Raw genomic sequence first — 21,740 nt, forward strand, 5'->3', positions numbered from 1 at the left:
AAAAAAAGAAAGCCATTTTCCAATAATATATAATCTGAAAAGAAATGTGTAATGTGCAAATTAGTTTTTACAGCACTGCAACTAAAGGAATACAAATATGTGCTCTTTTAGAGAAATTAATAAAAAGTGTCCTCAGGAAGAAATTTAAACAATATTCTAAAGTTTTAATAATGCATAGATACAATACTAGTTCATCTCCTGAATCTTTATACTGTGTTTACACTTGAATGATTTATAAGTCAATCTTAAGTAACTCAATAAAAGTAAACCTTGCTCTCAATACTCTGAAGTACAAAAAGAGACTTTGAGCTGACTAAAAAATATAAATATATAAATATAAAAAAAAAACAGAAGCCACTCAGAAAAAAATTAAGAGCTATTTCTCTAGATCAATACAAACACTACAATAACAAATATTTTTTTGGTCACAATGCAATACTGGATAAACTTTCTGTTATAAATATTATAGAAAAAATTCAGACAATATCAAAATAAAAGTATAAAACATACTACATATCTGCACAGTAAAGTTTAAATATGAATTTACCTTTTGTACTCTTTCTACTTCCATGTTCTTTTCCATCATAATTAAGACATTCTCAGAAATTATGCCATTTTTTTTTATCTACCTCTCTATCAAATATAACAGTTCAATTTCATAACTGCCACCACAAAATCTGAGCAGTCACGTCAGTATTTATGTATTTATAGTGCTTTCAAAATGCCAATTATCATTTTATGCAGCCGGCTGAGCGAAAGTGATGGACAGCTGCAGAGGAGTCATTTCATGGAGGGACAGTTAAGTGTTGGGCCACATAATCATTGAGGGTGTTGGTTTAATGCAAACGTTTGGTGGCAAAACTGCTGCTTATCTGAAAACCAATACAGACGACATGGATGACAGGGATCATGGGAGCACCTATTGTACTGTCACCACATTGGGGAGCCCCTGAGAGTATCTTTAACAAAGCTTAAGAGTCAAATAAACTAAGCTGCGATGCTGGGAAACTTTTACAATGAGCAACGCTTTATTTGTGTGATACAATCTACAATGAGCTGCTAGAGTTGCATAATGACGGTGGGGTGCAGAATGAATTCATGGCCCCTTCAAGTGTGTTTACCATGTTTATGAGACGAGCCCATTCGAAATGCTCACTTATGCAATATTCATGATTTTGTAAGTGGACCAACAGCGACTGAGTTCACGAGAGCCATATGCTCATTTTTGAATTTTGTTTTAAAGTAGCATTTTTGGCTACACAGACGCAGTGCTGCATGGCTAACCAGTTATCTTCTGTACTGGGAAATATAGCAGATACTTTCACATGCAAGGTCTTTCATGTTCTTGGAGCAAAAATCTTGATTTCAGTACTATAAAGGGAAAACACAGTTTGGGGATACATTTTTCTCCAACAGTGACCTCAAAGACAGGTCTCTCACTCTCTCAAGTGAACAAGAATTCTATTAGTACTGTCACTGTGGTTACAGTGTATATTACATCCTTGGATTTATTCAGTTTTACGGTTTAGTAAACAGTTCCGTGCCATTTTTGAATAAAATAACATAGCCACAGATAAGACAGCCCAATGTACAGCAAATATATTGTGATAGCAACATCAGTGTGAAGATTATTATCACCAAGAGTATTATAATTCTTTCACAAAACTGCCATAAGTTCAGACTTTGAATGCCAGATATACAGTAAGAAGCCTTTTGGTGGTCAATATACATGTTACAGATAACCAGACCTGATGCATATCATAGTTTTAAAGATGCTGAAAGCTGTAGAGAGTTTAAAAAACCAGCTTCTATATTTCAACTAATATTAGCATTGAGTTATTTTCTCATGTGGTGCAGCCCTGGCCAAGAGATATGTGACAAGTATAATGATTCTGTGGCAGGGGTAGAGCCAGTTCATGAATAAACACTTGAAACTAGTTGTTCACTGAAAGCTTTCTATAAGCATTAGTAACAAAACCAGCTAAGGGGCTTCTTTTATTTCAAATTATGAATAGGATGTCCTTTTAAAGTGCATTTGTAGGCATACTATAAAGAGCTTTCACAAGTAATGCAATACAATAAATCACTACTGTATTAGAAATGGATATAACTCCAGTCTGAATCGGAATGTGTGAATCGGAATGGGGAGAATTATAGAAATTTGAAGTGAGTTAGATTCAGTGTAACTGGGCATAATTTAAACTTGTTTGTACTGTGAAGTGAATGTGATCTCAGGTTGAGTATTTGCTGCAAAGTTAATTCCTCAGTGCAATCTGCTGGGCCTACATAGATATTTTTTTTGTGGTAGAGATGGACTGATCAGAAAACGTGTGGCTGATTCTTGATCTCAGATTTTACAAATCTCATAATTTCTACTTTTAGCATAAATGAGAATTTATAAGATTGAAAGTGAATTGTGATATTGCAGAACTGCATGTCTCTGCCTCACTGGAAATCTAATGCAGTCAAATCTTTTGGACTAATATTAGACAGCTGCATCTGTAAAAATAAAAACAAAAACATGAGGCACATCTCAAATTGAGGATGTTACATTTTTTGTACAACATTCTTTTGATAAATTAAATATTGTAGAGTAAAAAAACAGTAACTCTCACAAATGAAAATTTGTAGGAAAATCACTTTCCTTTCTGCAAGCTTCTGTTTTTAAAACAACTAAGTCCTTTTCTCTCAGTAATAATTTCCACACTAAGAAGTGTTGTTTTTTGTTGTATTGAAATGTCGAAGATTGATTTGTATCAACTTTTGACTAAATTAAATTCTGTATAGTTGAGATGACATTTAATATCAATTAGTATTATGCAAACCAGCTGAATTAAACTGAAATTGCTCAAAATGACTAGAATGCTAGTCATTTTGCACTATATCAATAAAAAATAGATGAAAAGATTAGCTGGTTTGAAAGGCTCATTTTGACAACATAACTATTCTATGCATGAGTGGACTCCAAGAGATATTAGATTTATATGTAATATAAATCTATACAAATGTATAAATCTAATATCAATATATTGGAATAATATGTCATTAATGTCATTTTGCCGAGTACTCGACCCAATGTCTCTTCTTCACATCTACACACTGTGGTAATCTGAGCAAGCAAAGGTTATCTGTCAGTCTACCTGCTAATTGCAACACAGATAGTGCTCCTGTAATTAATGAATGTGTTATAAGTTTAAGGAAAATTCAAAAAAAAAAAGGAAAGAAAGAGGATGTGAAAAAAAATCATAGCATCTCAAATTAGAAGACCATAAATCATGCTGAGGGAGGGGGCATGCTGAGCCGGTGGGAAGGTTGAGTCCCTCTCTGTGCCTTTGAACGAGAAAAACAAAATTATAAATAACATATAGAGGAGTTATAGATGAAATTAATGAGCCACATCTGATTATTGAGCCTGAGCTATCTTAATGGTGCTTTCATGCCTGCTACCTTTGATCATCTATGGGGAAACATAACAGGTGCACCTACTTTTAACGAGTGTTGGCCGTTACTGGGCTGCTTTTGACAACATAAGGGCAACAAAGAAACAATTCATCGTGTTGCTGTCCTGAGTTCAATAGGTCAGTTGTTTGAACGGAGCCACCGTTGGCACGGAGGTGGTGGCAAAGTTCAGTAAAAACAAAACAAAAAAAAAAAACAATGCAGTCGCTGTTTCAGCTGCTGCCAGTAAGCATCATCTGTTTAATCAAATATGTGAGAGTGTATATCCCCAGGTTACTCTCCAACATCAATGCTTTATTTGTAACTCCTGATCATCACAAGGCATGGTAGGATAAGTGAGGGAGTGATAACCTGGCTTCATCTTAAATTCACCTGATTCAAGAAAAGGTAGGTCACAATGTGCTAAATAAAGCTAATACAAAAAAAAAAACAAAACAAAAAAAACAACAACTCCATAGTAGAGCAGTGCAACGCTGCCCTGATGTTTTTTTTCCAAACTTTATTAAAGATTCATAAATAATCTTTAGTGAAGTTAGTACTTGTACCCACAAAGCTTGGCTATGTTAGGACAGGAGTACCTCGGATAAAACGGAAGTTGTAAAGTGAACATGCACTGTAAGTGAAGTCGGGTTTATTCCTGGAATCACTGGATTGTTTCCAATTGTCAGACCAGGATTCAAGATGATTGTGGCCTCTGAATTCAAAACAATCTGTGAAAATATCTTTCATTTGAGCAATAATAAGCCCATTAAGGAATATCCTCACCTCACCTCACCTCACCTCACCTCACATCACCTCACAGAATCTTAGGTTTAAGAATGAGTAAGACAGTTATGTCCAGTAATAATTTATCAGTGCATGACATTCTGATCTGATATCTCTGAACACTCTCTGAATGTACAATAGAAAATTGCCCATTGCAAGCAGTCAAATACACAGGTAATAAGCCCCCAGTGATATAAAAGCATAGGAAATGTCAAATCAATATAGATTTAAAGTATATTTTTACCTCCCCTCTCCATCTAAATATGCTAGAGTCCATGTCTTCAGGTCATCTTCACAGTTTTTGAAGTATTGATATGCAGCTATTATTAAATGCAGAAGTGAGTATTGCAAGACTGTAACACATATTTGCTTTGTTTGTAAGAATGAAAGGCCATACATAGAATTCAAGGGAAGCATTATTGGCTACAGGAAAAAGGTGGATAATTAATTAATTAAGCTGCAGAAAAGACTCTTAAAGTCTATGTTAAATCACAAGAAACTTTGTAGCCTAACAATATAACAACAGTGACAGCTTAGATCTTTTCCCCTCCACTGATTAGATGTTATTCATTTTGAATTGACCTTGTAGAATAAATCTTAATATGGCACACATTTACATTTTGAGTTATGTAAAACAAACAAAAAAAAATAGTTATCCATATATTTTATAAAACAGCAGTTGTTGCTCCAATCATGTTTTAGTTCTTTTTTTGTATCTACCACTTTGTCCATAACATGGAGGATTTTACTGTTTTTTGTATATTTTCAGTGAAGCTGAAAGACCCAGCTTTGTAACTTGGAGCTGTTTTTGAGAACTATACTATAAATGTTGTTTTTTTTTGTTTTTTTTTAATAGCAGGAAATAACAACAGATAAGCTAAAATCTGTAGTGCATTGATAGGTCAGTTTTATAGAAATTGACTGGAAATTCATTCCTAATATCTCTGATCGCTGCATCAAAATTGCTTAATCATGCCTGGAAGTCATGAATGGCAACCGGTAGTCTATGATAAACCTCATGGAAAAGGCAAAGAGAGATCTGGACTTTAAGGGCAACGGTTGATGTGACTGAAGGCAGGTAAGCATACCTCTGACACAGGGTGAGACACAAGTTCCTCAAGATGCTGTGCAGTGCCATTATCTGCAGCAATTTCAATCCGACATGACCCTCCTTGTTTGCCAACAGGCAGGCTAAATCTGTTAAGAAAAAAAAAAAAACAGTGAGAGAGATGAGGTGATTGAGAGAGTTAGTAAGTAAGGTAGATCCAAGCAAAATCTGCGACTCACAATAAATCCAGCAAAGCATGGAAATATTCTGATGGCGAGACAGACACAGCAGTCACAGTAATGGAGCTGCTAATGTGACTATTGAGAATATACCATAAACTGACTAGGTATACATTACATACAGTTTTATGAGGATTTTTATGCAGTGGTAGATTGGCTTGGGAGCAATGGTGCGTTTATATCACTCCCCACCAGCCAAAACCCAGGAGAGACGACAAAAACAGACGATGGTTTGGATGCAAGATTTAAATAAAAAAAGAAGCACCAAAATAGGTTTCTTCTCGGCACTGCAGCGATATACTTTAAATCGCTGTGTTCCTTAGAAAAAAATCTGAAATTTACATAAAGAGATAAGCAGTCATTAGCAGGTTCATTTACATGATAAAGCTACAGTGAATGACACACATTGCCACGCCAAATAAAACAGGAGTTACATTAACTTTACTAATAATTACAACAGTCATAAATACATAAACTAATCAGCCTCACAAAGACATGCAAAATGCAAACCTGTAAGAGCTTATTGTGTCACTCAGGATTAATTAATGATAAAAATGAGGGCAAAAACCATATATGCACAATAACCCTAATGAGAAGGAAGACAATTTTGTCATTTGACCTGCTGGGACTCTCTGGGGAAATATACAGTTGCACTAGTCATTAATGTTGTAGCCATAATGTTAAGTAGCTGGTCTACTTGTGTCATACTCCAACACTGACAAAGTCAAGCACTTCCCTCTCCTCGATCCATCATTGGCTTATGCTGGCGCTATACAATCATGGGCTCTCTATATTGCGACAGGTTGCGTATGGACTTCATTGTTCACATAAACTTGATTATGTGCTGGGAAGTAATTCACGCGAGGCACCTTCATCCTACAAGTTTATGCAGTGCCTGCTGCTTAAATGTGAGATAAATGACACAGCGGATCTCAAGCCTGTTTACACCTCTAATGAAAATCCAGGATTTTGTGACTTTACATAAAGTCACAAATTCAAAACCTCCAACTAATTGATTTGACATCACGTAAAACTAAAGTGAAAACAAACAGTTCCATTTGAGAAAAAATGTGCCATTTAAAACTACATAAAACTACAATTACCTGGTTGCACTACAGTGCATATAAATTGATAGTTTGAAGAAGCACTTTATGATTCTAGATTCTGGCTGTACCATTACAAAACTTTAACTTCTTGTTGACTACTGCTGCAAATTCACCTCAGGTCAATAGCCTAGAAGTTGTACGTTAAAGCCTAAACTTTTTAATTTGTTATTTGAAAAATACATCAGTAGTATTGTTCTTTAGGGGTTATCTGATGTCACAAGAAAAGTGGAAAAAGGTTTGGAATGACTCAATCTCATTTCTTCATATCACAAAAACTTGACATTTTAACAGGGTTATGTACACTTTTGAGAGCCGCTGTATGTCACCGAGCTGCTAATTTGATTCTGCAAAATCGACCATCCTGCTGTTTGTGACTGGCTGAGCGTTGATGAGGAGAAAGCCTCAAATGTATATTTTAATAGCCAGATGGAAACAATAAGGGCAATCGCCCTCCTGTTAATTTGAAACAGCCTTCCAGGACACCTCCCTGAGGCAATCCCACACACACAACCTCAGGTAGGACTAATTACAGGTATGGAAATCACAAGAGCTCTTTTGTACACACATATCTGCATGCACACATATATTCATGCACACATGTTTAAGATTGAATACGTGAAAGGCAGCCTAATGTCCAGAGAAAAGGGAAAAGAGAGACATTACTATCCCCAGGGTGCCTGCTCCGTTTCTTCTGTCATTCTTCATACATTAGCATAACATTAACAGATCGGAAAGATATTTTAGAAAAGTATATCCTCTCCACTGAAATTCAGAAAGCAAGATGATAAGGTGCAAATGAGCCCATACATGCCATGAGTACACGTCTTTGTGAAGCAAAACAAACTATAGAAAGGTATGAAAAATCATAGAAATATTATAAAATGTCTGTTGCTGAAAATGTTTGATGCATATTTTAGTGGTTTGCACAGTGGGGATTTTTTTTTTTGTGCCTGCTAATATCCCAAAAAAAAAAAAACAGTCTCTGCCTAAGCAAACAGGGTGACGTCTCCTGATGAGCTCTCGTCAGCACACTGAATGCTCCACTCAGCTAATTTACATTGGTCTGGCTCTAAGGAAAACTTGGCTATTTATATAGATAACTATTCTAGTCTTTTTAGCCAGACAACTAAAACTATTCCTTGTGGGCTCACATTAACATCACAAACACTACAAAACGCACAATGGTTGATGCCTTCCATATATATGAATGAAAGAGAGGGGAAAGAGGCCTTTAATGGAGAGATTAAATCATCTGGAACTGGGTTTTCTTTGCTCTATTCCCCTGCTTGGTCTCAAAGGATCAACAGGAGAAATATCCCAGCTTCAGATAAACAAACAAAGACATGTAAATATTTCATTTTCTCCAGGCACACAAAACCACAATGTGGTGGAAAGCTTTTTTTTTTTTTTTTTACATCCTCGATCATCATTTATGCATTTGTTCATCTGGCTAATGATCTAATCATAAGCAATTTGTCATCTCTAAAATCTTCATTTAGACTCGAGGTGTGTGACTAATTCAGGGCACGAGCATTTCTGTAACTTTCAGGGGCATAACCTCTGAAATATTACCTGCAATGTTGAGGGACCAGGCGATATTTTCAGCACTGCACCTTTATGCAAAGGTATTTGTTAAACCTGAGGTGGGCGTTTGTCTTTCCAATCAAATGTGCCTCCTTCACAGTCCCCTTGCAGAAAATTAGCAATGAGGGAAGAATCATCATTAAAATATTACTACTGCATAAAACATCTGAAAGTATTGGCAACAGATGGCAGTAAAACATCATGGAGCACACTGGTGCCCTTGCAGCATATTTCTCTGACTGTTGGGCTTTGGTGACACCTTTTTAGCTGTTTATTATTCTAAAAAAACATTATTTATTCCTAAAAAATGATTTGATGGAACACAACATGGCAAATTTGTAGTATTCAGATAGTTTGGCGTTTAACCAATACAAAACTATTATATTTGAAGTTAATGGTGCTTACTAGACCCTTAATGTTTATGAGCAAATTAATAATTCCTGACTCATATGTTATACATATATGATGAACACAAATGCCACCTGTTACCATGCTTTTAGTCATAGCACAGCAGGCTGAACAGCTACATAAGAAGACAAAACAGAAATCACCCTTCATATGGTTAATATTCATTATTTATGAAATTCTCCACACCATCTAACACAAACCATCAAAAGGGAGCAATTTTGGGGGAAAAGTTTAATATATTTTTTTCCAAAGTATTTTCAAACACATATCAGACCAACATCTGCACTTTTAGTGAATGTAATCTCCGCTCTGGCTATGGTGCAGTGGCGCTCTCACACGCAGCACTGCAGCATTTGCTGCATAATTTGTGCTGTGACCGGCAAGCCTCAATTAATTTGGGCAGCCTGTGTTCTATCATTATATCTTTGGCAATACAATTAGACAGCACACAGCAAGGCTCTTGGCATTGTGGGGGTTCACAAAACAAAGCTCCAAGTGTGAGCAGGCGCGGCTGCCGACTGCCTCTCCAGTGAACCTTTTAAGAGGAGGTCTTGTCAATAAAGCGCTGAATACAGTGCAGGCGATAAACACGCCTTAACTCTGATCTGGCGTCACGCTGAGTTGATGTGTGTTTGAAAACAAAAATGCTCTATATTAAGATCAAGTGAATACACAATATGACATTAAGTCTAATGAAAATTTAAAGCAACTGAAACACAGTGTACTAACGATGTGCTGTTTGTGTATAAAAACAAAATGAGTAAGATTGTTTATCTTTGGAGAGATTTATTAACTTCTCTGTAGTAATAAATTACTCACTTTTAATTTAAGTTACCCCATACCTTATAAACCCACAGACTGAAAAGCAGTGACGACATATGGGTACCAAAGAGCCCTCTCAGCTCTCCATTAAGGAGTTTGTTATTGAAGAAGCTCACACAGATTAACAGGTGTTTTTTGAAACAGGCTGGACTTGAACCTGGTACGCTGGATTTCTGCAGCATTAATTTAAAGAAGTCAGACTCCTGATATGTCCTAAAAATGTCTTTTCAGATTTTTTTTCCCCCTCACAGCACACGTCTGTTTTTCTTCTCTTACAGGGGCTGTTGCTATGCGACACTCACACCCACATGTGCGTTTTTACATTGGAAACTTACTCAATGGTCAATGAACAGCAGCGGTAAATAACCAAATTCCATGGGTAAATTAAGTGCACGCGCTATTTCTAAACCGGTCAACGAAATGCTTGGCATCACTCGGTGTTTAAATTAACATGATTGTGCTGTCTTGTAGGAACATGCTGTTTCAGGGGTAATAAGACTTAAGGCAAGGATTGAGGCTGTTATTTATAACAAAAAGCTATTACTGCAAGCCTAATGGGAGTCTGTAAAGAAATGCATTTACCATGCAGGGAGACTCTAATGACAGAAGAATCTTTATAATTGGTGCCTTTGGAACTTGACTTGTCGTCTGTAACAGGTAAAACTTCCAGGGCTTCTTTGCTTCTGCTTCATAAATCATTTACTAATATTAGATTCTGCTGATTGATCTCTGGCTCAGCAGATGCATGTGGTGCCTTTTAGGAAGACGACAATCCCCACAAAAAAAAGCTGTCTTCAACAGAAACTCTCCAAATATAATATGTGTGCAGTCTTCCTATGCTGGATGCTGAAGAAAACTACACTTGGGATTGGTTAAAATTATATTTCAACTCATTTTAGTTTAGCTTGACTCAATGCAATTCCATTCAGTTTAATTCAACTCGATCCAATTCAGTTTAAGTTCCAGTTAACTCAGAATTCAATTCAATGAACATCAGCTTAATTCCTTCTAATTCAATTCTGCTAATCCATACAGTGCAAAACAAAAACAAAATTAATGGGAAAAACTCGAAAATAAACAAACAAACAAACAACAACAAAAAAAACAAGCACAATTCAAACCTAATCGTGTTCATTTAATTTTCAGCACACACACACACACACACACATATATATATATATACACACACACACACACATTAACATTGAAACTACTAAAGCATCCAAACTACTAAGGCATCCACAAATTAAGAATAGTGTTAGAAAACTATCACATTTTTACACAATATGTGTATTACCGGTAATTAACTTAATTAACTTGTTTGATCAAGGGGGAATGCAACTGAGAAATGTTCAAAGCAAAAATTATTTATCCCTCTAACACTTTAAAATCTGTTCACTAGAGTAACATTGCTGATTTGTAGAAGTTTATTAGTCCGAATAAAATATAAAGGTTAATATACAAATGTATGACTTGATAACTTTAATGAAAACTATATGAGATGATTCGAATAAATTGTTGGGTATAATATACTTGATCGTGTTTTACAGTTAATAAATAAAAACAGATTGATTTGTAATGTGACACAGTCCATGAAGTCTGAAGTGACCACGGAGAGTTTAATGCTCACAACTTATTCAGTGTCTTCAATTGCAGTGGAGTCCCTCAAACCAGCTGACGCCGAAAGACACAAAGCAAAATTCAAGAGAACAGAAGCAGACGGTCTATGGAGCTGTAACTCCAAATTTCTAATGAGCTTCAGACTGCTAGATCAAGAAATAATAGAAATCTGGCTTACTCACAAATATGCACTTATGTAGAAATAAGGGCTCAATGTTTATGTGCACAATTTCATTTTGAAGTATCAAAATATGGCATTTTAAGCAAACACGGCAGGTCATACAAAAGAAAATTAATAAATCTCCTGCTTCTAATAAAGACGTGGTTCTATCACACAGTCGAAATATAGTAAATAACAGCCTGGCTTTTCATTTAAAGAGATAAAAGACTCCATTCCTTTGACTGCCGAGAAATAAAGGAGGCTGAATAATCATATCTACCAGGGACTCGCATGTGACAAGAGAATAAATGTGTTCCAGCAGAAAGCTATGTATCATCCTCATTGATCCCTAACTGTGTGTATTAAGAATGAAAATTACTCTAGCAGTGAATGTCAGGCACAACAGGTTTCAACCAAATAATGGACGCAGCCTCACAAAATGACCAGGGGAGCATTTGGAGTCTGCCACTCTGGAAATTTAATCTTTGCAGTATAGCCCCAAAATGTCCCTGAAGAAAAGAAAACTTCCCGACATCAAAACGCTAGCCAACAGTAAACATGTCCTCCCCAAATGAAAAATGACACAGCCTCCCCCACCCCACAGACTCCTCTCTGCGAATTGATATGACAGCACAGGGCATTTCAAGAGTGCTCTTTTTTTCTCTTGGTGTCTTTAAACTATTTTTTGTTCAAAATAAAGCCAAACACACACAAACACAAAATTTCTGAAGAAAATTTATATAATCTAAAGCTGTTGCGTTGTGCTTCTTTCCATTAGTATCGAGTTTCCTACATTGCCTAAAGATATTCATATAGTTCTTTAGCAGTGGCGGCTGGCCAATAGAGGGCACAAGGGCGCCGCCCCACCACTTGCAACATTACCTTGAATAAGACAAAAAACAAATTTGATAGAAATTAAATAACAAATTAAAAATATTTTTGAAATATATGCATATATTTTTTAGTTGTGTAAGATAAACATTTTATAGTTCATGATAAGTAAACTGATTGGTGACATATTTCCGCCCTCGGGCGCTAAAAAAAAGTCATTAAAAGTTTCTTCAATACAAGAAATATGACCATTCTGGGGCGCCCCTCTCCTGCGCCTAGACTTGAATGCAGTTTGATTTGCATCTCAGCACCCTCCTGCCACTGGGCCGACGGTGGGGCTGCCTGTCATAAAATTTGCCTGACTGACAGATCGAACAGTGGGAATTGGAGACGATCGACTGGAGATGCAAAATGGAGCAAGAGAAACTAATTAATTCAGTGAAGTCACTTAAAACAATACCCTTTGAGAGAAGAACATTTTAGGAGAAGCCAGAGGTGAAAGAGCTGGGATCGGATCAGCCAAACATCACAACAGGGCTTAGCTAAGTGCATGTGGCGAGGCTGATGCTGAACACTATTCTTCTAGCCAAATACCAAGTCCTACTGGCAGAAAAAAAATAAATCCTCTCTTAGTGTGACTGTCTTATTTTTGACTGTCTTATTTTTGTTTTACAAAAATTTCATAACTTTTTGTCATCAAATAAACTGAACAAAGTAATTGGATATCAATACTTAGCGCTTCTATCTTAAAAAATAAATAAAAAAATAAAAAAAATAGAACCACTGTTTTCCATATCACAAAACTTAATGTTGCACAGTGGGGGTGTACTTATTTCTTCGTACTGATAGTGCTGAATCAGTGCAACACACCATTTGCTTAGAGTACAGAGTGAATAAAACATCTAACAGTAGTTGTTCAAAAAGCAAAAGGCAAATGGTTTTCTCTTTCTGGTGTCATGTGCCAAGTAAAAAAAAAAAAAAAAATCCTGGCTTATGTGTGCTTAAATGCATCTACTGCCCTGCAACACACATATGCTGACACCTGCAAGTTACCAAGGCTGTATTCAGTGTTGTCAACTCCTAGCTGAGGAAAGTAAGTATTTAGTGTTCAGACAAATACCTCTGATGTCACACGCTCATTTGCATGTGAATCAAAAGTGCTGAACATATCAAGAATAAATAGAGCTGCCAGAGCTCTGCGGCAGTCGTTCTCATATTTCCCCAAGCAGCTCCCTCTGCCCCATAGTGATGAGCCATAAGCCAGTGTGCACACCACAGAGACGAAAGATCGGTTGTGCAGGGGAGAAGCATTGTTTGTCAGGCTTAGGTGTAGGAGATGGGAAAGAAGTGTAAGTGGATGGAGATCAAGATCAACATGCCAAACTGTGCCGGATCTTTCTGAGCCAAGTGATTTCATTTGTATTGTGAAAGGATACATTCATCTGTGACTTTGATGTCAATACAAGAAATACGTTTTAAAGGAAATGAGTCAAATAATAGCAAGTATGGTGAAAAAACAAAACTTACTCTTGTACATTTTTCCTATCTTGTCACATTCAAACTACAAACTTTATTGATGCCTGGATCGCATGCCATCTTTGATTAAACAATGAAACCTATAGTTATTGCAGTTATAATACAAGGTGAGTGTGATGAATATAAAGAAATGTTTCTTTCAACTTATTTCAAGTAGATCTTGGAGCATGTCATTCAAAACACACAACAGTTTTTTTTTTTTCTTTCTCTTACTATTACATTGCTGCTTGGCTTTACAGTAATCATTTCCCACTTACTCGCATGAGAGAGATTACAAATGAATTAATCTAATCAGGCGATTTAGGAGCCCTAAAGATTTTGCAAGTCAAAGCTTTGTGCAGGACATCACATACCTTCGGAGAACAAATAGATCCATGACTCAATGGTCAGTAACTTTTGAATACCTATGTTTTATTAGCCATATTTTTAATACTGTTGTAGCTGATGAGATTATGTTGTTTTTTTGTTTGTTTGTTTTGGTTTGCCATTTTTGGAGAACACAATTGTTGTGTTTATATTTATGTTAAGATCCATCCTAAAGACTTTATAAACAAAACAACATCCAGTTTATTGTGTATTTTGTGAATCAAACTCAAAGGAATCAAACATCATACCGGATTAGGATCGACATCCATCTGTTATTATTGATGCTCTTGTCAGCAGCTGCATGTAAAACACTGGTGCCCCCACAGCCAAGCTGAGCAATGGGGCGCCCATCTTCAAGGGACACGTGGAGGAACCGATCCCCAAAGTTCTGCTCCTGGGCTGAAACAATAAGAAAACAGAATTCGGAAAAAGTTTGAGTTTCATTTCCTCTATTCCTAAATTCAGCATACTGATAAAAACACAAAACAAAACAAAAAAAATACAAAAAAACACTGCAATATAAATGACTTTGAATTAAACTGAGATCCCAAAGGAAGTCCCTTCTGTGCGTGATGCCAAAGAGAAAGAAAAAAAAAAAAGATTTTGAAGAAATTAGTTTTGCACCAGAGAAAAAGTTTTGGCTTATTACAAAGGAAAGAAAATAAAAGCAGAAGTAGATCAAATCTGACGTTATCAGATACGTCTGCCATCCTATGGCTATACCCCTATTTCAATTACTTAAACACAGATTCTTTACATATTGCATCAATGTCCGCCAATAAAATAGAGGATGTTGAGCACAAGGTCATACTTGCGGAGATCAATAACCCTCACATGAAAACCTGAGGGAGGACTCCTGTCTGCTAACAAATACCATCTCACAGCCAATAAGCTTGCCTCTCTCTAGACAGAAGCTTATCAAGAATCTTTCACATTGCTGTGACCTCAGCAACAACACACACAAGCCGATGGCAAAATGTTTCCTCCCTTGAAGAATAAAACCGCAACATGGAACTGACCCGGACCTGAGAAATTGTAAAATGTCAAAAGCTCCGTCTGCATGCAACGCTACGTTTATTTCTTAAAAATCAATTCAGCTCAATTTAGTTTATTTGTATAAGGCCAATGTATGACAAAAGTCAAAAAATTCAGCTGGGACACAATTCTTAAAAGTAACGGTAACCCCCTCCTTCTCGAGTACATGAATAAAGAAATACAGACAGGAATCTGCTCAAAGGGCACAGAGAGTTCATTTGAAAAAGTCTGGAAATATAATCATTTATTCTCTCTAAGGGATAGATAAACTTTTCACGGAGTACTTGAAGAGAGGATGGTTGGGGAGAAAAAAAATGCAAGGAGCCACTGAAAAAGAAAGACTGATCTATTACAAAAAGCTGTTTAGAAAATATGCAGGTTCCTTCGCTGTATTTCTGCTGTATAAATGCCTCTATACACAGAGTCAGAGAGCTCAACACAAGAGCCAGATCCCTTCAAAATCAACATTATGAGAAACTAATATTGTATCAGATTTAAAACGAATTGAAAATGATGTATATAATGGTTACTACCCACAACGATGTGAGAAGTATAGTCGTACAACGCAGCAGGCTTATCAGAAAGCAGGCGTTCCTTTAAAATGTCCTGGTAGAAAGTTATTAACTTGAGACAACGCAGCAGATGACATGACTCTTCAAATCAAGTCTGTTTTTTTTTCTGCTAATATTACATTGATGTGTCCAAGCCTCATCTCCACCAAACTCTCAAATGGGCTTTGCTTCACAATCTTCTCAAGGCTGCAGTTATCCATGTTTCCTCAGCAGGATTTTCTGACCATACATTTTCCTTCTACTCAACTTTTAATTTTACTTGTACACGCAGCTCTATGTGGACGTTCTTTAGTGATGATCATTTGCAGCTGGATTGGATGGTGTTAATGGCTTTGTGCTGAACACCTGTCAAGTGAGCAGTAACAAACATGTCTGATTAAAAAAAAAAAATCCTTCAGTTTACTGATCATATTTAATATTCTAATATTCCAGGGGGGGAGATTGTTTTTTTATTAGCTATAAGTCATAACCACTTAAATAAACAGAAATAAATCCTTGAATTACATCAATGTGAGACAGAAATCTACAAGTTTCACTTTTTAAACGGGACTCCTAAAATACTAAAACCCAGGTTTTTTGTTATTCTAAACCATGACATGAACTGTTACTTGCACTCCGTTTCCAGCAGAGCTCTAAGTGTCTCTGAGTGGAAAGCTTCATCACATCTGCTTTGAGTCTGGCTTCCTCAACCACTATGTTCTCGATAATAAAACAATGATATGACCACTGACAATTTATTTAGTAATTTGTCAGGTATGTAATCTTTATTGTCACAATACTTTACTGCATGACATAATTCCTGCAAAAAAGTAATTGCAATTTGAAAGTGTTGGACAGCTTTATGCTCCTTCATAAACTACTGTGGTCTTCATAAGGGAGCTGGAGGGAACATTCACACCGGCCCCAGACTGCTGTCTGAACAGACAGGAACAAATGCATGACAATGTTAGAATGCAGGTCGTTGAGAGAGACTCAGACAGAAAGAGAACCTTCACCTCCTGTCTCACTGTGAAGGAAAACGTGGCTACAGGGCAGGGAACTGAGCAGCAATGCTGCCCTGTTAGAGAGACCTTAAATGTTTCTGTGTTTCCAACAAGGCCTACAGGGGATATTTCAGCTGAAATAGAAGAAGTGACAAGGGAGTACTAGTCCAGAGAGAGCTACTGAGTAGGCGTGAAGTAGACCTGTTTGATTTTCCAAAGACAACAGGGTTAGAGCCACGAATCTCAGGAAGTAGGCTGATGTTGCGAGCTAAAAATAGTATGAAGGTGTGTGGGCTTGACAGCGTTGTGTCTTAGCAGTGTGCATGTCATCTATGCTGAGGTCCTGTAATGGCATGGGTGGGGGGTTTAGACATCAGCAAAGAAAGCAGCTTCTAAGCTAGATGTTTCAAGGCAGCATGGTAACCAAGATGCAAATGAATTGGATCAATACAATTCCCATCTCTTTATGAGACAGAGGCTGCTGTTAGCTCAACATGTTTGGTACTCCATATATTTCCCAGTCTGCAATGCCGCTAATGACACACTAATAGTGAGTGTAATGACTTTGTGTTCCAAAATTTCCATGCGTGGTTCTACTTTGCAAATAGCGATTTGCAATGACATGTGACCATTTAATTGGTGGAGAAGTGCTGTAACTTGTGCCAGCAAGGGATGAGATTACAGACTATGTCTCTTCTTAATTGCATACACATGCTCTGTTTGCAGGCTGAACTGAAGGCATCTACTTCTTTAAATGAAAGAAATAAAGCACTGAATCTCAAGGACTTTAAACATTTTAATGAACCCTAAGTAAAAATTTATGTATTGGAATTGTCTGTGATGCAGAAAGGAATAGACTGAGAGGAATTTAATTCACCTTGAAAACTAAGGGAGAATGAGCCATAATGCATAAATTATGGTAATAATTATATTTACTGCATCCAACATCAGAGAGACGAGCAGAAGAAACACAAACTGCACATTTTTAAGAAAAGAACAAAATAATGTTAACTGGCAAATTATCTAAACATGAAGAAAACATATGCGACTCCCCAAAAAAACATAATTACTCATGACACTAAATCATCTAACTTATTTATAAAACACCAAACTTGAAGAAAGTCATTAGATTTAATGAGCAAAACAGCACAGTCAGTCACGCCATTTTTTTTTATCAATTTCTGACAACAATGACCTATACTCTCCTCTTTTAGCAGTTGTTTCTGCATTGTGTCATAACTCATTTTTGGACAAATATTATTTACAACAGATGTCAATGTTTTCTTATCTCTCATTATTCTATTTTTTGTCTGAAAGGAAATTGTTTTGTGGCGTCTCCGTGGCCCTCTTACTGTGCACTGAACCTTACAGAGCATTCGTCCTTTTTGTCAGTGCCTGTCACCTGTTCTCCTTCCTCTCCTCTCCCTCTCTTTATCCCCCCCCCTCACAACCCACCTTCCAGTCTTTCTCCTCTCAATCTGACAATTGAAGTCCAGGGGGAGACTTGTGGATTTGCTTCGGGGAGAGTTGCGAAAGGGGAGGTGGAGAATATGGAGCACATTTGGCGAAGCGATTCCTCACATCTCAATGTATACCACTTGGTTTTCTTCTGATTAACTTTGTATGTTTGATCTCTGGAGGATTCTGCTCAGTTCCCATCGTCTGATTTGAAAAAGACAGCGTGCTATAAGCAAGGAAACGTAACTAGATAAAAGCCACTGTGCAAACTGTGTGTTTTCTGAATGCTCATTTCTCTTCACCGTAAGGCTAACCCTTTTCTTTTAAGCCTCTACATTATGTGGCACTGCGTTATTGTAAGTAAAATGAACTTACCTGAGATACCAAGGCTAAAATTATGAGTTTCATGTCCAATTTACCAGAGTTTTCAAGTCTGATATTAATGGCAAAAAAATGTTTGTATGGCACAATGATGGTAGCTAACTGTTAAGTTAAGTTATATAGGGGAGATTACACACTCAGCTATTTAGTTACTGATGATCTACTTAACCAGATATCTCCTTGCTCCAAATATGTGACACAACCTAAGACAGTGTGGAAGTGAAGCGATTTGGACAGCTTGACTTCAAGCACAAATGCACAGGTGACTCATTAGGATGTCATACAGTGTTATCTTCCAGAGGTGCTTTACAATGTTCCATCTCATTATTGAGGTATAGTAACATAATAATTACTAAAGTATTATGAATACAGTAACTTTCCTACAATATCTGGTAGTAGTGAAGAAAAAACAGTTAGTTAAAATAAAAATGTGACGTATCACCACTCTAAATATGTTTACAAGCACAACTTTGATGCACTTTTATTGGAATTGTGATATAAAAGTCCAACACAATACAAAACATAATTGTTAAAATGCAACACAAAAATGATATTTGGATATATTTTTACAAATACATATCTGGATAGTGTACTTTCCAAAGTCACTTAATAAAACAAAGCAGAAGCCACCCCAGAAACATTAGTGAAGAATTTGTGAATAAAAAGTAAAATGTCAAATTATGAAGCCCCAAAAGAGCACTGTTCAATACATCACATGGAAATGAAAAAAATAATAGGACAACACCACAACTACATGGCATGTGTGCAGAAATGCAGAAGATAGTTTAAAACAAAATGTAATAATAATAATAATAACAATAATAATAATAATATCTTCATTTGTTTTTAATTTCATTTGTTGTTAATTAATTTCAAGAGAACTTCTGGTAAAGTCAAGAATCTGAATCAGATCTCAAAAAGTTAGGTAAGCATTCATGGAATGGCATTGGGTTAAGTACGATGAGGCATACTGTGGGAAAAGAGGAAAGAAGAAAAGCTGTTGGTTCAATGTGTTGTTGCGAGTTTCTCTGAGAAAGGCAGCTAATCCAACAAAGCACGAGCTGTTCCTGAGGGGAGCATGGGAGAGCAGGATCGTAAGTATAAAGGGTTTTGTCCACAAAAATGGGTTGCCAAAGACGGGTTGTAAAATATAGGTAAGCTTCCCGGTGCATAGCTATGTGGCAGAAAACTTTCACTACAAATTACCCCTGAACACATCATCTACCCAGGTGGCAGCATCAGATTGTGGTCAGAGCTGATGTACCCTAAACACTTGTTAGTCATCATTTTATCTTAAAAGCTGAGTTTATAATGTTTGGAAACAAGTTTGGTAGTTTTAGGCAAACATTGGTTCAACAATTGAGGCCAACCTATTTGCTGTGTTTGGAAAGAGACAAATATGAGTCTTCAAATGAGAGGGTGTGCTTTGGTGGCGCAGGGGTTAAGCACAACCCACATATGAAGACCTTAGTCCTTGATGCGGCTGTTGCAGGTTTGATTCCCAGCCTTGGTGACCTTTGTTGCATGTCTTCCCCCTTCTCTCACTGCCCACTTTCCTGTTGATTAACTATCAAATAAAGGCCACTAGAGCCAAAAATGTCTTTAAAAAAAAAAAAAAGACAGTAAAGGAGGCAAATTGTTTGATAACTTACGAGCTGCAACCACAAAAGCCCAATCACATCTGGTCACTTGGCCTTGGAGATGATCCAGTGTCAGCTGGAGGAAGGCCATTAAGACATTTAAAAACAAATACAAGTGTTTATATCTAGATAAGCAAATCCTTTGGACACATAACACCCAAGAAGTGCAATAGGTACTTGTGGTAACAGACTACAAAAACATATACATCCCAGAGTTTTCAGTTGTTATTAGTAAAAAGTATATACTGAAAAGAATGTTTTTTCTTTTTTTTGTCATTTCTCTTTACCGTTATGCATCTTTGTGATGGTTTATCACATTAAAACTGATTTGAAGGCATCTAGGGCAGTGGCTGCATGAATACCTTTGCAAACACAGGAAATATTTTCCCACAAGAGTGAAAAAATCTAAAACATCATTTCACCACAGGTGTATAAGTTTTCTGTATTCTAAAAACACATCCAAAAAGCAAGTAATTACTATAGCAAAGCATAAAAAAAGCTTTGCTTTACAATTATTCTGCTACTCTGTTCTGAAATCTTTTAGTTAAGTCTGCAAAACAGTACTTCCTGAACAATGCATGCAACACTTTCCATAATTCAACCCACCATACTCAGAAAATAAATGCATATTATCAGACTAAAACACACAAACGCATATAGTCACTTTGACAAAGGTTCACTAAATTGAACACCTGTCCTAGATGTTTTTTGAGGTAAATGAGAAAGGTTGGTGTGCTGATCATAATATATATGTAAATACAATTTATACAGTACAAGGAGCTAATAAAAAATGATCTGACGAATATTTGTGCAGTCACATAATCTACACCTAGCAACCTGAACTGTACAAAACATAACTAAAACATGGAAACTGAATATTTTTAGCTGTCAAAAAATGATGAGTTTCGTAATTCTAAATGGACACTTGAACCAGACGTCTGTCCTAATATTGATAAGGACTTTGCTAATGTGTATTCAAGGTTTAACTGATCTTCAAATAAACCAACTGTATATAAAGCATCCATTACTTTTATGTTTCATGACCTGACAGATTTAACTGTCACTATCTTACATATATGTTGGGTTTTTTTTGTCACTCAGCAGCCATCTTAGAAAGCCACCGTCAGTCCAGAGAAACAAAAAAAGGGTTAAGTAATTATTATTCTAGTTTGTTTTAAATGATTTTTGTATTCTCTTCAAACATTAAATATACTCTTTAAGCAAAATGTACTTGCTTCAAATTAGACACAGTGTAACATCAACTTTTTGGTTCAGGGGAGTATTTTAACCCGGCCCTCATCCTCCCGTTATCATAGTTACTGAGACTAGAAAATCCACGTTGTGATCAAAGGACAGACATTTAACCCTGAGGTGCGCAGCAACACTTAACAGACCTGGAAATGTAGATCAGAGACTGCGAACCTACAGAGGATGTCACAGATAACAGGTTGATCTAGGCCATACCGGCAAGATGAATGTTATGACGTCTGTGCCCGGCTTGTGTGGAATAAATCACCCATGATCGCCACACAATGCATAGTGGTTAAACTTTAGTTGGACTTGCACCTGACTGGTGCAGCATGGGAGCAGACTCACAAAAATCAAGGTGGCTGCAGTTTTTAGAGCGAGGAGCAGCAACTGTAGTCCGGTGAGACACACGCTTGGATGTTTTTTTAAGTCACTAGCTCAAGGCATGGTGACCTCACCTCTAAGCTGTCTGGAAAAAA

The 21,740-nt window shown here is 36.7% G+C and overlaps 1 protein-coding gene across 1 annotated transcript in view; it reads right to left on the reverse strand.

The window, feature by feature from the left end:
* The window catches only part of eys (eyes shut homolog), a 200,970-nt gene that overhangs the window by 33,750 nt on the left and 145,480 nt on the right, over nucleotides 1-21,740 (reverse strand). Inside the window, exons 41-42 of the mRNA XM_016668551.1 lie at nucleotides 14,193-14,343; nucleotides 5,313-5,421 (exon numbers count right to left, since the gene is read on the reverse strand). Of these exons, the coding sequence (XP_016524037.1) occupies nucleotides 5,313-5,421; nucleotides 14,193-14,343 (260 nt within the window). The remainder of the gene's footprint in view (nucleotides 1-5,312; nucleotides 5,422-14,192; nucleotides 14,344-21,740) is intronic.

This window comes from Poecilia formosa, unplaced genomic scaffold, assembly GCF_000485575.1.
Source record: "Poecilia formosa unplaced genomic scaffold, Poecilia_formosa-5.1.2 Scaffold15, whole genome shotgun sequence".
Lineage (NCBI taxonomy): Eukaryota > Metazoa > Chordata > Actinopteri > Cyprinodontiformes > Poeciliidae > Poecilia > Poecilia formosa.